The 15579-nt window shown below is 35.3% G+C and overlaps 1 protein-coding gene and 1 pseudogene across 1 annotated transcript; both read right to left on the reverse strand.

Annotated features, from left to right (window-relative positions):
• LOC125851143 (cytochrome P450 CYP72A219-like) lies at positions 1–3493 on the reverse strand. Its single transcript, XM_049530933.1, has 5 exons — positions 3164–3493; positions 2039–2259; positions 1714–1958; positions 1219–1603; positions 1–485 (listed from the first exon to the last, which is right to left on the reverse strand). The coding sequence occupies exons 1-5, from the start codon at positions 3465–3467 to the stop codon at positions 60–62; spliced, it is 1581 nt and encodes a 526-aa protein (XP_049386890.1). The 5' UTR covers positions 3468–3493; the 3' UTR covers positions 1–59.
• Positions 3494–9165: 5672 nt separating this feature from the next.
• Positions 9166–15310, reverse strand: LOC125851144 (cytochrome P450 CYP72A219-like; annotated as a pseudogene).
• Positions 15311–15579: the final 269 nt, after the last annotated feature.

Consider the following 15579-nt stretch of genomic DNA (forward strand, 5'->3'; position numbering starts at 1 on the left):
CAGTCATCATGTGACAAATTAGTATCGATCATACAACACCAATGGTGTAAAATATCATCTTAGAGTTTGCGCATAAGCAGAGGAGCACCATACTGAGGATGAATAGTCACTACTGCAAATGGAGCATGTGTATATGATGGAGAGAGTTCAAAGGAGAACCTTTGTAGTATCATTGCTATTGCCATTTTTGCTTCCATCATCGCAAAGTTTTGTCCAATGCAAATTCGAGGTCCCCCACCAAATGGAATAAACGAGTATTGTCCTTTGGTTGCCTTTGACACTCCTTCACTAAATCTTTCTGGTTTGAATTCCTTTGCGTCTTCACCCCATATTTCCTTATCATAATGTACTAAGATTGCGGGTACTATGAGTATCACTCCAGCTGGTAGATTTAGCTCTCCCAATTTCACTTCTTCTTTATTCGTTCTACCAAATGTTGATAATGGGGGGAATAGCCTTAGCGTCTCGTACAAGATCATGGTCACCTGTGAAAAAAGTATTGCATAAGTTGGCAGAAGAATTACAAGGTGTGGCTAAAAGCTCTAACAAACTTACAAATATTTCTTTGGCACCAAAAGTGCTCACAAGTCAAAAGCTATAAGTTGATCACCCTTAATTTATGATTTTTCTGCTTAAGCATATTTTGTCTGGCCAACAAAACGACGAGCCCATTTGGATTGGCTTAAAAGTTGGCCAAACCTACTTTTAAGTCAGTTTTTGACTTCTGAAAGTGTTTGACAAATATAAAAAATAACTTAAAATAAGTCAAAAATTACTTAAAATAAGTTACGAAGTGTTTGGCAAGGTAAAAAATGACTTAAAATAAGTCAAAAACCAAAAGTAGGTCTCCCCCTACTTTTTTTTTTTGACTTAAAAGTCATTTCAGTTTGACTTCTTATTTTTTACTTAAAAACTACTTTTTTTTAAGCCAATCCAAATGGGCTCGACTCCATTCCATTTCCGTTGTTGTCCTCTGAGGAAAAATGCTTTAAAATTTATGTCTTTTATAGTTAACTTTAAAGTCATTTTAATAAAAAGCTTATGAACATTCTTTTACCTAACAATCAACTTTATACTTCTATCCAAACACGTAATTGTTTTTTCGGGCTCTTGGTTCACTTTTTATCAACTTCGGGGATCCTATGGGACCACTATATTGAGGGCACAAAACATACTATCGAAAAGATTGGAAGAAAAGAACTTGTGAACAGTACTTACTATTTTCAAGCGACCAAGTCCTTCCAAATCTGGTTTATCATTTCCAAATACCTGCAACACCTCCTCTCTGGCACGTACTTGCCACTCTAGATGTAAGCACAACAAAATCATTGTCCAGACGAGCAACACTGAAGTGGTCTCTTGTCCAGCAAAATAGAATAACTTGCACTCTTCAATCACTTCAATTGTTGTCATTCCGAAATCTTTGCTTCCGTGTTGTTCAATTTCTTTCATATTGGATTCAAGTAATATGCCTAATAAGTCATCTTTACTAGTCTCCCCTCCTTCCATTGCCCTCAATCTTTTGTCAATGATACGCCTAATTGTTGTTTGAATTTCCTTTTCAATTTCCAGCATTCTTTTGTTCCTTTTTGTAGGTAAGAACCTATACAACAGTCATTTAGCAGAAAGGCAGAGTACAGCTTCTGTTGTATTGTACTTATGTAACGACAAATAAAAGGTAAATGTGGAAATATGATAAGTAAATTATTGTACCTAGATCCAGGTATATAAATTGAGCGTGCTACTTCCATTACATGATCAGCTTGTTCCTTCTGAAGTTCAAATACTATTCTTCCTTCTTCATAGCTACTTCCAAATGCTGTGCGAGAAATGACTTCGCTGGTCATCATTTCAAGGTCTGGCCATACATCGATCTCGGTTGATGTCTCCTTTGGAACAATCTCCTCCCATTTGCTTATCATTTCACTACAACACACGTAAAATGCTGGCAGCATATGCTGTACAAAACAAATGAGAAAACAAGCAGTACTTGTTATAATTGGATAATAACTTCAATAAAAAAAAAAGAAGTATTAACCTTTAACTTCTCGACATGGAAGGTAGGATTGATGATTTTTCTGTGTTTGGCCCATTTGTCCTCCTCAATCATTACAAGACCTTTAGCCAATAACTTGGTCAATGGATTGGGATGAGTTTGCTTTAGATACACATAATTCTTTGTGAAAATCTCCTTTACATGTTCAGGATTCGTGATCAACACAATTGGGTAGGGGCCTAGCCAGATGAAAGAACTTTTACCTGCGAGTAACGCTAGCTTAATAGAGGATGAAACAAATGAAAGAAACAGAGGACATTTTAACTAGACTATCTTCATTATGTTACTAATGATTTTAATGGTACCTAATGTTATTATGCATCTCTTTTAGAGGAATTATATGCAATTTGAAGGGCAAAGAACAAAATCATCAGGAAATAACTGTAAAACCAAGCAATCGACTCGATTAGGCATTTTTTCAACAACAAAATCACTAATGAAAGTAAACATGAAATAAGCCTTTCACACAGTTCATTCAGACATTTTAACAAACAGGTAATAGGCATTTCAAAAACTAAATCAAACAGTTTATTCAGGCATTTTACCAAACAGGAAATAGGCATTTCACAAATTAGTTAAATAGGTTAAAGATATTTTTTTTTAATAATTTATTTTTCTGACAAATTTTTTTGACTCAAATGTCACTATCATCATTTAATTCAGCACTTTGTCACGTCAGCACGAGTGTATTATATATATATATATATATATATATATATATGTGTGTGTTAGACAAGCTCATCTCAATATCTACACAAAGTCTTGATTAATATCAATCTGATATATACTTTTACATAATTGTGAGGATAGATTTTTTGTCACTATACTAAAAAAAAAATAAAAATAATAATTGACCTAAAATCAGGACCACATAAAAGAACAAAAGTAAATTAACCAAAAAAAAAAAACACTAGCTTCTTTAACTACTTCCTCGTCCAATTAATATGACTCACTTTTTTAATCAGTCCTAAAAGAAAATTTATATTTATTGTCACATAAATATTTACGACTTATTTTAAATCATAAATTTTAAAAAATATTTCTTAAATTCCATATCAAATCAAATAATATCGCATAAATTGAAAGAGCGGAGGAAGAGAAACATACCATTTTTGTTGATGGAGTTGAGGAAAAAAGGGATGAGTCGTTGAGCTATAACATCAGAGAAATTGATAGGCTTAGACTTTGCTTCAACTATACTTTTTGTCAACTCATTCAAATCTCCATAGAGTAGCTTATATGGATTTCCTTTTAGACCTCTTTGCCTTAAGCTATTCTCCAATTTTTTTGGCCCAAACCATGCCCAATTCAACACTTTCCATGTATAGAACAACAAAATTGCAACACAAATTGTTTCTATAATTATGTTGTAAGAAATCTCCATTGATCTCATATATGATAAAAACTCCATTGAAAGGGGTTCTCTTACTTGCTTTCTCTTTATTAACTACAGTACATAATATAAAAATAATTAGTCAAAGGAATAGTTCTTTGCTATTATAAAATTATAATAAATGGAGTGGGCCCGGACGAAGCAAGCCAAGTCTTTAGTCGACAAAATCGTTTTATTTCTAATCAGTATCCCGATTCGATTTTAAGTATTATTGGTTTTCAATTTTAAATATGCTAAATTGATAATCAAATCAATAAGATATTTGTTATCATTTTTTGGTTTTTTAACGGTTCGATTTTTGGTTTAACCAATAAGAAAATATTTTCAAAACAAATATATGACTTGTCCAATAATTTGACGCGATACACGTATAAACTTTACTGCTGGAGAGAAGAAGTATATTATTTTATTAATATGTATGTGTATTTATACAAGAGAGCAAACTACAAATAAGGAAAGAATCAACTACTAAAGGATTGTGATCTTCACCTAATTATAATAGAAACTAAATCACTAATGAGATACTAAGATATGGAATATCAATCAAGAGATATCCTAATATCAATCAAGAGATATCACTAATATGCCCCCGCAAGATGGTAGATCGGTCTGATATACCAATCTTGGATCTTAGTGCTTCGAATGGAGCTTTTAGAAGCGGCTTGGTAAGAAGATCAGCCAGCTGATCTCGGGATGAAACATGAGAAACACGCAGCAGGCCTTGTTGGCAGAGATTTTGAACAAAATGACAATCAATCTCGATGTGCTTCATTTTGGAGTGAAAAACTGGTTTAGCACACACATAGGTTGCGCCAAGATTATCACAATAGATAACAGGCGGTTCCTTGAGAGAAATAGATAACTCCTGAAGCAAATTACGGACCCAACAAATTTCAGCTTATGCTGAAGCAATAGCACGATATTCAGCTTCTGTGGACGAGCGAGCAACAACTTTTTGCTTCTTAGAGCTCCATGAGATCGGATTGGAGCCTAAAAACACAATGTATGCTGTAGTAAAAGAGCGATCATCACGATTACCTGCCCAGTCTGAGTCAGAGAAGGCGTGCAGATTTAGTGACTTGCCTTTGCGAAGAAACAGACCATTAGCAGATGTGCCAGCAAGATAACGAAGAACTCGTTTGACCATAGCCCAATGTATAGTTGTTGGAGCACTTGTAAACTGAGACAATTTGCTTACAACGAAGGCAACATCCAGTCTGGTAAGATGAAGATATTGTAAACTTCCAACTATACTCTGATATTCTTTAGGATCCTCAAGTAAAGAGCCATCACTACTCATGGGACAAGATCCACTTGCCATTGGTGTGCGCATCGGATTAGCTTCAACCATGTTTGCTCGGTCTAAGATCTCATAGATATACTTCTGCTGGCTTAAGAAAATTCCAGAAGGTGAGCGAATAACTTGAACACCCAAGAAGAAATTCAAATCACCAAGATCTTTAATAGAAAAACGATTAGCAAGACACCTAATAAAATCTTCCACCGAACTTTGACGATTACCCGTGATAATTAGATCATCAACATAGACAATGAGATAGAGCATAACTCCAGATTTAGCATATATAAACAAGCAGTGATCTGACTGAGAGTGGCAAAATCCATATGAAATAAGATAGGATTTGAGTTCCTCATACCATGCTCGTGGAGCTTGTTTAAGCCCATAAATTGCTTTGTGAAGCCGACAAACATGAGTGGGATATGTCTCATTCACAAACCCAGGAGGTTGAGACATATAAACTTCTTCGGTTAGAGTACCGTGCAAGAAGGCGTTGTTAACATCTAATTGGCGAAGTGGCCAGTCAAATGTGGCAGCCAATGAGAGAATAACACGCACTGTGGTATGCTTTGCTACTGGAGAATATGTTTCACCATAATCAACACCTGGACGCTGCAAGAAACCTTTAGCAACAAGTCGGGCTTTATAGCGGCTAATACTTCCATCTGAGTTGTATTTAACTCGAAAAACCCACTTAGACCCTACGGGTTTAGCTTGATGATATGCAGGTACAAGAGACCATGTGCCTTGACTCTTAAGAGCTGATAACTCTTCATTCATGGCAGCACGCCATTTAGGATCTTTTAATGCTTGGCTAACACTCCTAGGCTCAATAGGTTTGAGTATTGAATTGAAAGAAACCAAGGATCTGGTAGGCTTGGATTTACAATGGGAATTTGAGGAAGTGGCTTGCAATTTAGAAGGTTGTGCAGCAGGGGATGATTCAGCTTTAGAAGATAAAGTAGCATTGAGACAAAGTCTTTGAATTGGCTTACTAATATTGTTTTTAGAACGGGTAACCATGGAGTGATTTGGTATAGGGGCAGAAGAAGGAACGGATGAAGTGGAATGGGTTGGCACTGATAATGAGGATGAGGAAGCAGAGGTAGAAGATGATGTGGAAGAAGACATACCTGGGAAAGATGTGATGGAGTTCTCAGGCTCATCTGATGAAGACCGATTGCTGGTGGCAACCTCATGAGAGATACTTCCTGAATCCGATGTTGAAGATATAGCATGGGAGGAGTTACTAGATGGGCTCGATGTAAAAGGAATAATGTGATGAGAGGGAACCCATATATCAACAGTGTTAGACTCAGGACGATTGGCCTTAATTTCCATAGATGAGTATGGAAAATGATGCTCCACAAAGTCCACGTGTCTGGATACATATAACCTAGACTTCACAGGATCAAGACAAAGATAAGCACTTTGATTTTGTGAGTATCCAAGAAAAATACATGGGCTGGAACGAGGTTGCAATTTATTTTGGTTATAAGGCCTTAACCAGGGATAACACAAACAACCAAAGACCCGAAGCTTGGAATAGTTTGGTAGTTTACTATACAGTCGAAAATAGGGAGACTGGTTCTCTAAAATTTTGGTAGGTAAACGATTGATCAAGTAGGTTGCGGTAGTAAAGGCATATGACCAAAATTTTAAAGGGAGACTCGCATTGTGTAATAGGGTGATACTTGTTTCAACAGTATGGCGATGACGACGTTCAGCGGTTGCATTATGTTCAAGGGTATGTGGAGGAGTGAGAAGGTGAGAAATCCCATTGTCTTCAAAGAAGGATCGAAGGTGGATAAATTTGCCACCATTGTCAGAATAGAATGAGATGATAGGCTTTTGAAAAAGCTTTTCTACAACTTTATTAAATTTGGGAAATATAATGGATACATCATATTTTCGTTTTATGGGAAAGAACCAGATGTATTTCGTGTAATGATCAACAAATATTAAATAATATTGAAAACCATCTATTGAAATTTCTGGTGAAGGACCCCAAACATCCGAAAAAATGTATTCCAAAGGAGCATTGCTCTTTATTGTAGAGTTGTAGAAAGGAAACTTATGCATTTTACTGCATTTACATGAACTGCAAAAGAAGGATTTTTCTAAAGAAGATGAAATAGCTAAAAGCTTGAAAACTTGACGAAGAGTGGGAGAGGACGGGTGACCGAGACGTCGATGCCAATTGGAAGCACTTGCGGTTGTGGTGGTGGTGAGGGCTTGAGGAGAGGTTGGCGATCGAAGGGATGAGGCCATGGATAAACACCGTTTTCAGGTTTCCCTGCTAGTAGAGGCACCCCCGTGCAAAAGTCCTTCACAACAAACGAATAAGGTGAGAACGTGACAGAGACAGAATTATCATTACAAAGATGATGAACAGAAATAAGGTTCTTTTTCATCTTAGGCACACATAAAACATTGGATAAAGTTAAAGGCCGAGAAGATGAAGGTAAAGAAGCAGATCCTGTATGGGTGATTTTGTGTTCTTTACCATCACCGAGCATAATGTCTTCAGTGCCATCATAATCTGAGTGAAGGGACAGATTGTGGAGATCTTGTGTGACGTGATGCGAGGCACCAGAATCAACAAGCCAATTTCCATCATTGCTAGTGTTGTGGGTTGCATAGTTAGCACGTGGCTGTTGTGATTGAGACGGAGCATTATTTCTTGTATGTCCATCGGATCCAAATCCATTGATGAGAGAGAGAATCGCTAATAATTTTCGGCATTGCTTCACGTGATGACCAGGCTTGTCACAAAGTTGGCAAGTAACACGAGGACGGTTCCTGTTGGTGTTTTGACCAGCAAGTTGAGCACCAAAATTGTTGGAAGCAGGTCTATCCGTAGGATTCAAGTTGTTTCCAGGACGTGAAGCATGATTGGGCCAAGAGCGGTTGTTGTGAAGCAATGGTTTAGCAGCAAAATTTGCTGTGATTGGAACTATGGTAGAGGAAGATGAGCGAATGAGATTCTGCTCAAAATCAAGAAGCTTCTCATGAAGTTCTTCAAATGTCACTGGAGTTTCTCGAGCACGTAGAGCTGCAGTGATAGTGTCATATTCGGCTGGAAGTCCATGAAGAGCATGAAGGAAGAGCTCATCCATTGAAATCTGAATGCCAGCACAAGCTAAAGTGCTGCAGATTTGTTTGATTTTCTGCAGATATGAAGTAATAGAGAGATTACCCTTTTTCAAGTTGCTTAGAGACTCTCTAAGACTCATGATACGAGCACGCGATGGCTTCGCATAGGTTGCCGTCAGATTTTGCCAGAGAGCATAGGAAGATTTGGCATCAATGACAAATGGAACAATATCAGAAGATAAAGAGGCAACAATGGCACTCCGAATGAGATGGTCTTGTCGCTTATGGAAAGGAGTGGCTGTTGAACTTGGTGGTTGTTCAATAAAATGGAGAAAATCATATGCAGTGAGGATGGTTTCCCACTGGTATCTCCAGGATTGGTAGTTTGTATTGTCGAGCTTTAGAGGTGCCTGAGCAACAACATTGATATTGATCAACTGCTCATTGCTATTCATGGTGAGAATTGTGGGAGAATTTTCTACAGATACAGGAGAAGATGTAGCTGGGGTGTTCTCAGTGGAGGCATTGGTTGAAACCATTGTTAGTGGCAGCAGAAAAGACACAAATTCTCAAGGGAAAAAAAAAGAAAAAAAAACGCTGTTAAGCTTTTAGGCTCTTGATACCATATAAACTTTACTGCTGGAGAGAAGAAGTATATTATTTTATTAATATGTATGTGTATTTATACAAGAGAGCAAACTACAAATAAGGAAAGAATCAACTACTAAAGGATTGTGATCTTCACCTAATTATAATAGAAACTAAATCACTAATGAGATACTAAGATATGGAATATCAATCAAGAGATATCCTAATATCAATCAAAAGATATCACTAATAACACGCATACATCGAAACAAGCAAATCAGACTAAATTGCAACAATAAAGACTAAAGTAATACTAAAACCTAAAAGAAAATACAGAGGCTAGAGTTAAGTAGTGTTAATTGTATAAGGTCATTATAGTTATAGCGTAATATAATGATTATATTAATATTTATTTTTATATTTATGCCTGACTAAAAATTAATATAGTAAATTATTATATTCTTAATGGGGTTACCGGTTAACTCAGTAACTTAATATTAAAAAATTAATATCGAACTGATAACCTAATAAGTTTTTTTTATAAAATCATTAAATAACTATTAACACAATCACCCAATAATAATAAACCAATAACATTTTTTCTGATTTGATTTATCAGTCAGTTCGGTTTTTACACACCCCTATATCCTTATATGCAAATAGTAAAACATTCAATTGAACCTATAAAATTCGTCTTCTTACAAAACAACTGGCCAGGTTCATTTGTCACCAAAACTAGAGCCTCTGCAGAAGTAAAGAAGCACCAAACTTAGGCTGCAAAGCTACAATACAATGTGGAACATGTTTATAAGATGGAGAGAGCTCAAACTCGAATCATAGTAGAATCAAAGCTATAGCCATTTTTGCTTCTAACATCGCGAAGTTTTGTCCAATGCATATTCGTGGTCCTGCTCCAAATGGAAAAAATATCATTTGGCCCTTTGTCGCCTTTAAAACACCTTCTTTGAATCTCTCTGGCTTGAACTCCTATGCATCTTCGCCCCATATTTGTTTGTCGTGATGCAATAAGATCGTTGGTATAAATAGCAATGATCCATTTGGTAGATACAAATTTCCTAATTTAGTTTCTTCATTAGTCCTCCTGATACGAGTTGCTAGTGGTGGATAAAGTCTTAAGGACTCGTACAAAATCATCGTTACCTGAAAAATACATTTCAAATACTTATGTCTAGCTTCACCATTGTACCCTCTATGGATATATTAAATCTTAAACACGTTTAACGAAATTTATGAACTCCCTGCTATCTCTATAGATATGTAAGTTATTCCCAATTGATATAAATAATGGATCTTATCCTCTCGGACTAAATCCAAGATCTAGAGTCAGTTAGTCCGAACTAAGAGTGATCACATAATATGCACGCATATCAATTTTTTTACTAAATCCAGGATCTAGAGTCAGTTAGTCCGAATTGAGAGTGACCACATAATATGTATGCATATCAAGTTTTTGACTAAATCCAGAATCTAGAGTCAGTTAGTTCGAACGGAGAGTGATCACATAATATGTATGCATATCAAATTTTCTTCATATATGTAAAAGAGATAAGTTAGTTCATAATCAGTTGAACCTACAGAACCCGTCCTAAATATATATATCATGTGTCAATGTATGAGTTGTGTTGAAAGAACTTATGATTTTCAACCGACTTAACTCATCAAAAGCTGGTTGATCACTTCCAAAGGCTTGCAAAACTTCCTCTCTGGCTTTTGCCTGCCAATCTTGATGTCTAGATAACAAAATCATAGTCCAAACAAGCCACACTGAAGTGGTTTCTTGTCCAGCAAAATAAAATAATTTGCATTCTTGAATTACTTCATTGATAGTTAATCCAAATTCTTTGCTTCCTTGTTCTTCGATTTCGTTGGAATTTGATTCTAGTAATGTACCTAATAAGTCATCACCAAACTCCTGCCCTGCTTCTTTTGCCTTTAATCTGTTGTCAATTAGACGCCTTATCGATTCTTGAACTTCTTTTTCAGTTTCTTTCATTTTCTTGTTGCTTTTGGTGGGCAAAAATCTACATGTTAAAAGTTTTAGTAAGTTGAGAAAAAGAAAAACACATATATTGCATGTCTAGAGGTGCAAAATCAAGCAGAGGTTGATTCAGGATTTAAACTTTACGAGTTCAACCTTACACTGAATTCATATGAATCCATAGCCAAAAGGTTACATCCACCTCAAAGATCAATCTATTATTTAGCAGCTCGTCCAAGTTTAAACAAGTTGGACCATACAACAACAACAACATACCCATTGACACCCCACAAAGTGATGCTCATGAGGGTAGAGTGTACACAGACCTTATCTCAACCCGCTCATTTGTCACCTCTATTAACAATAGTTGAATTGGTGCTCGATGTAGATAACTCTAAACGAGTAAGAATATTGCAGATCCATAACTTTAGTCGTAATTACGTACCTTGATCCTGGAATATAAATGGAATTGAACTATTTCATAATAATCTCAGCTTGTTCTTTTTGAAGTTCAAATATTCTTCTTCCTTCTTCATAGCCACTACCAAATGCCGCACGCGAAATCATATCACTTGTTAATTTTTGAAATTGAGGCCAAATATCCAACTCTTTTGATCTTTCATCTAGGACAATTTGTTCCCATTCTTTTAGCATCTTAATACAGCTTAAGTAAAAAGCTGGAAACATAAGCTACTTGCAAAACAAAAGAAAAAAATGCATCTCATTAGCTATATAAGCGGATACAAGATTTTAATTCTATCGATTCATTGCAAGTTTAGATATAATATTTGTTGAAATTTTACTATTCTTTCTACCTAGATATCTATGCTTTGAATGAAAATATTGAGTTCAGATGAATCTTCTATCCAAGTGTTGTATCCGCCCGTGGTTGTGAGTGTTTTGTGTCATTGTAATGACCCTAAAGGTCATTTTTGGAAATTTTCATAAAATGACCGTTTTACCCCTCCCGATAGTTGCCCCGAGTCCTAATTGTTGTATTTTCGAAGTTGGATTGAAGGAAAATTGATGAAAAGTTGAGTTTTTGGAATGTTGAGTTTTTAAGAGTTAAAGTTTGGTTAAAAGTGTTATTTCGAGTCATTTGGAGTTTCGAGACTCGAATCGGATTTCCGTCGATTCCAGCAGTTTTAGAATGTCATAACAGGTTTATGAGAATTTACGGAGTTGAATTTGGAGTTAAAACGAAGATTCGAGGTCCTAAGTTGCAAAAATTGTGAAATTTTGATCAAGAGCTGACTTTGGTCAACAAACGAGGTTCCGGTGCTCGAAATGGAATTCCGAGGGCACCATTGGATTCAGGGGGTGAATCTAAGTCTAGAATGAGTCTTGGTTGAATTTTTAGAGGCCCCGAGTGCGTTTCGAGTTTTTGAGCCTAAAGTTAGTTTCTTGATGCCTTATCGGATATCGGGTCAAGGAAACCTCAAATTCAAATTCCGACGATTTCATTGAGTCCAAAATGTCATTTTCAAGCTAGTAGCATATTTGGTTTGTGTTCGGGAAGTGCCAAATGAGTTTTGGGTGAGCTTTTAAGCTTCTTGGATGCTTTGACACTATTTCAGCAAATTGTGTCAACTAAAGGGTTCATTATTAGTTTTAAAGGTTGAAAAATTATTCCGAAGGTTCTGAAATTTTGAGCANAAATACATTTCAAATACTTATGTCTAGCTTCACCATTGTACCCTCTATGGATATAGTAAATCTTAAACACGTTTAACGAAATTTATGAATTCCCTGCTATCTCTATAGATATGTAAGTTATTCCCAATTGATATAAATAATGGATCTTATCCTCTCGGACTAAATCCAAGATCTAGAGTCAGTTAGTCCGAACTAAGAGTGATCACATAATATGCACGCATATCAATTTTTTTACTAAATCCAGGATCTAGAGTCAGTTAGTCCGAATTGAGAGTGACCACATAATATGTATGCATATCAAGTTTTTGACTAAATCCAGAATCTAGAGTCAGTTAGTTCGAACGGAGAGTGATCACATAATATGTATGCATATCAAATTTTCTTCATATATGTAAAAGAGATAAGTTAGTTCATAATCAGTTGAACCTACAGAACCCGTCCTAAATATATATATCATGTGTCAATGTATGAGTTGTGTTGAAAGAACTTATGATTTTCAACCGACTTAACTCATCAAAAGTTGGTTGATCACTTCCAAAGGCTTGCAAAACTTCCTCTCTGGCTTTTGCCTGCCAATCTTGATGTCTAGATAACAAAATCATAGTCCAAACAAGCCACACTGAAGTGGTTTCTTGTCCAGCAAAATAAAATAATTTGCATTCTTGAATTACTTCATTGATAGTTAATCCAAATTCTTTGCTTCCTTGTTCTTCGATTTCGTTGGAATTTGATTCTAGTAATGTACCTAATAAGTCATCACCAAACTCCTGCCCTGCTTCTTTTGCCTTTAATCTGTTGTCAATTAGACGCCTTATCGATTCTTGAACTTCTTTTTCAGTTTCTTTCATTTTCTTGTTGCTTTTGGTGGGCAAAAATCTACATGTTAAAAGTTTTAGTAAGTTGAGAAAAAGAAAAACACATATATTGCATGTCTAGAGGTGCAAAATCAAGCAGAGGTTGATTCAGGATTTAAACTTTACGAGTTCAACCTTACACTGAATTCATATGAATCCATAGCCAAAAGGTTACATCCACCTCAAAGATCAATCTATTATTTAGCAGCTCGTCCAAGTTTAAACAAGTTGGACCATACAACAACAACAACATACCCATTGACACCCCACAAAGTGATGCTCATGAGGGTAGAGTGTACACAGACCTTATCTCAACCCGCTCATTTGTCACCTCTATTAACAATAGTTGAATTGGTGCTCGATGTAGATAACTCTAAACGAGTAAGAATATTGCAGATCCATAACTTTAGTCGTAATTACGTACCTTGATCCTGGAATATAAATGGAATTGAACTGTTTCATAATAATCTCAGCTTGTTCTTTTTGAAGTTCAAATATTCTTCTTCCTTCTTCATAGCTACTACCAAATGCCGTACGCGAAATCATATCACTTGTTAATTTTTGAAATTGAGGCCAAATATCCAACTCTTTTGATCTTTCATCTGGGACAATTTGTTCCCATTCTTTTAGCATCTCAATACAGCTTAAGTAAAAAGCTGGCAACATAAGCTACTTGCAAAACAAAAGAAAAAAATGCATCTCATTAGTTATATAAGTGGATACAAGATTTTAATTCTATCGATTCATTACAAGTTTAGATATAATATTTGTTGAAAATTTACTATTCTTTCTACCTAGATATCTATGCTTTGAATAAAAATATTGAGTTCAGATGAATCTTCTATCCAAGTGTTGTATTCGCCCGTGGTTGTGAGTGTTGTGTGTCATGGACTTTTTAGGAGGAAGTGGTTTTAGACCATTTAGGGGAGTTTTAAACACGCGGGTTTCATATCATGAATGTACAAAAGACACGTGTCTGACATTCATTAATTTGATGTAAATACTCAGTCAGGTCAGTTATTACAAAAAAAAAAAAAAATGTGTGTAGACAAAATAAGGTAGAGTAGAACCTTCAACTTCTCCATATGGAAAGCTGGTTTTAAGATTTTTCTATGTTTTGCCCATTTATCTTCTTCATAGTTTGCTATGCCTCTAGCCAACAAATTGGCCACTGGATTGCTGTGGTGAGGCTTTTGATAAACATAGTTCTTAGCAAATATCTCTCTAATTTGTTCACTTTCCATTATTAGTATCATTGGTTTTGGCCCAAACCATACAAAACAATTTTTCCCTGCATATAAACACAATCTTTTTGAGTCCACAAAAGCTTCCATTCACAACTTAAAGCCAGGATTTTCGTTAAGAGGTTCAAAATATGAAGAAATAGAAGGGAGTTCAACATCTACTATATATACATAAAATTAATTTTAACCATATATAAACAGTGTAATTTTCCAAACCCTTACTAGCTCCGCCCCTGGTTGATTGGACACTTACTACATCAAAAATGATCTTTAACGGCATTTAATTAACGATAATAGCTCAATTACCGCTAAATATGTATCTTTAGCGGCAATTAGCACTCTTTGTATATGTACCTAAAGCCTTTAGCGACATTGGATCTAATGACACTTAACTAATGCCGATAAAGACTTTAACACTCTTTATTAATGTGTCTACTCATTGCAGCTAAAAGTTGTTTTTGTTGTAGTGACTGAAATTGAGAAAGAAAGAAAGTTTTGAAACTCATGGTCTTAAATAAGTCATACACATTTGTGTGGCTACAAATCAATCTCATTAAGAATAAGACGGAAAACTTGAAGTTAAAATTGTCTCTAAATAAAGAAGTACGACATTGTTTTTTGAGGCAGATTTAAAAGGGAAGTATATATGACACATAAATTGGGAGAGTATAGTATAAGCTATGAGTTCAACAGACAATAGTTTTGACACAAACTATGTATATGTGTTAAGAAATCAACTTAATACATATAGATTAAATCTTGAACACCAAAAACACAATAGTCTAACGGAATCAATAGCCTCTGAACTCATAAAGTTCAAATTTGCTTCTAATTTTAGAAGACTTACCATATTTATTAATGGTTTGAATAAAATAAGGAATGATTCTTGGTGCTATATCATTTGAAAGAATATTAATAGGCTTGGATTGTGCTTCCTTGATGCTCTTAGAGAACTCTTCCAAGTCTCCATGGAGTAGCCTATAAGAATTCCCACATAAGCCTTGTTGTCCAAGAAACTTCTCCAATTTTTTTGGCCTAAACCATGCCCAATTCAACACTTTCCATGTATATACCAACAAAATTGTAACAAAAATTGTTGCTATAATCATGTTATTGAGGGTCTCCATTTTTTTAATTTTTGGTATCAGACAGGTTTATGACCTTTGTTTTAATTAAACACATAATTTTAACTCATATATAAGACAACAACAAGGGAATCTACATATTTGTAGAAATCTAGATACCTTGTATTTTAACTAAAGTAGAGCCAGAATTTAAAGTTTATAGAATCTGAATTCTGGTCTTTTTAAGTTTATAGAATCTGAATTCTGGTCTTTTTAAGTTACTGATTTCTAGATTAATAATTTGTACATTCAGATAAATTTTAAGGACGATA

The sequence above is a fragment of the Solanum stenotomum genome, unplaced genomic scaffold, assembly GCF_019186545.1.
Source record: "Solanum stenotomum isolate F172 unplaced genomic scaffold, ASM1918654v1 scaffold22997, whole genome shotgun sequence".
Lineage (NCBI taxonomy): Eukaryota > Viridiplantae > Streptophyta > Magnoliopsida > Solanales > Solanaceae > Solanum > Solanum stenotomum.

Bases quoted from the DNA above. Each gene is read 5' to 3' on its own strand.
- LOC125851143 (XM_049530933.1), bottom strand. From the start codon at position 3,467: ATGGAGTTTTTATCATATATGAGATCAATGGAGATTTCTTACAACATA. The intron at 2,260-3,163 runs GTATGTTTCTCT...CGTTACTCGCAG, and splicing joins CAACTCCATCAACAAAAATG to GTAAAAGTTCTTTCATCTGG. The intron at 1,604-1,713 runs GTACAATAATTT...ACTGTTGTATAG, and splicing joins ATTTATATACCTGGATCTAG to GTTCTTACCTACAAAAAGGA.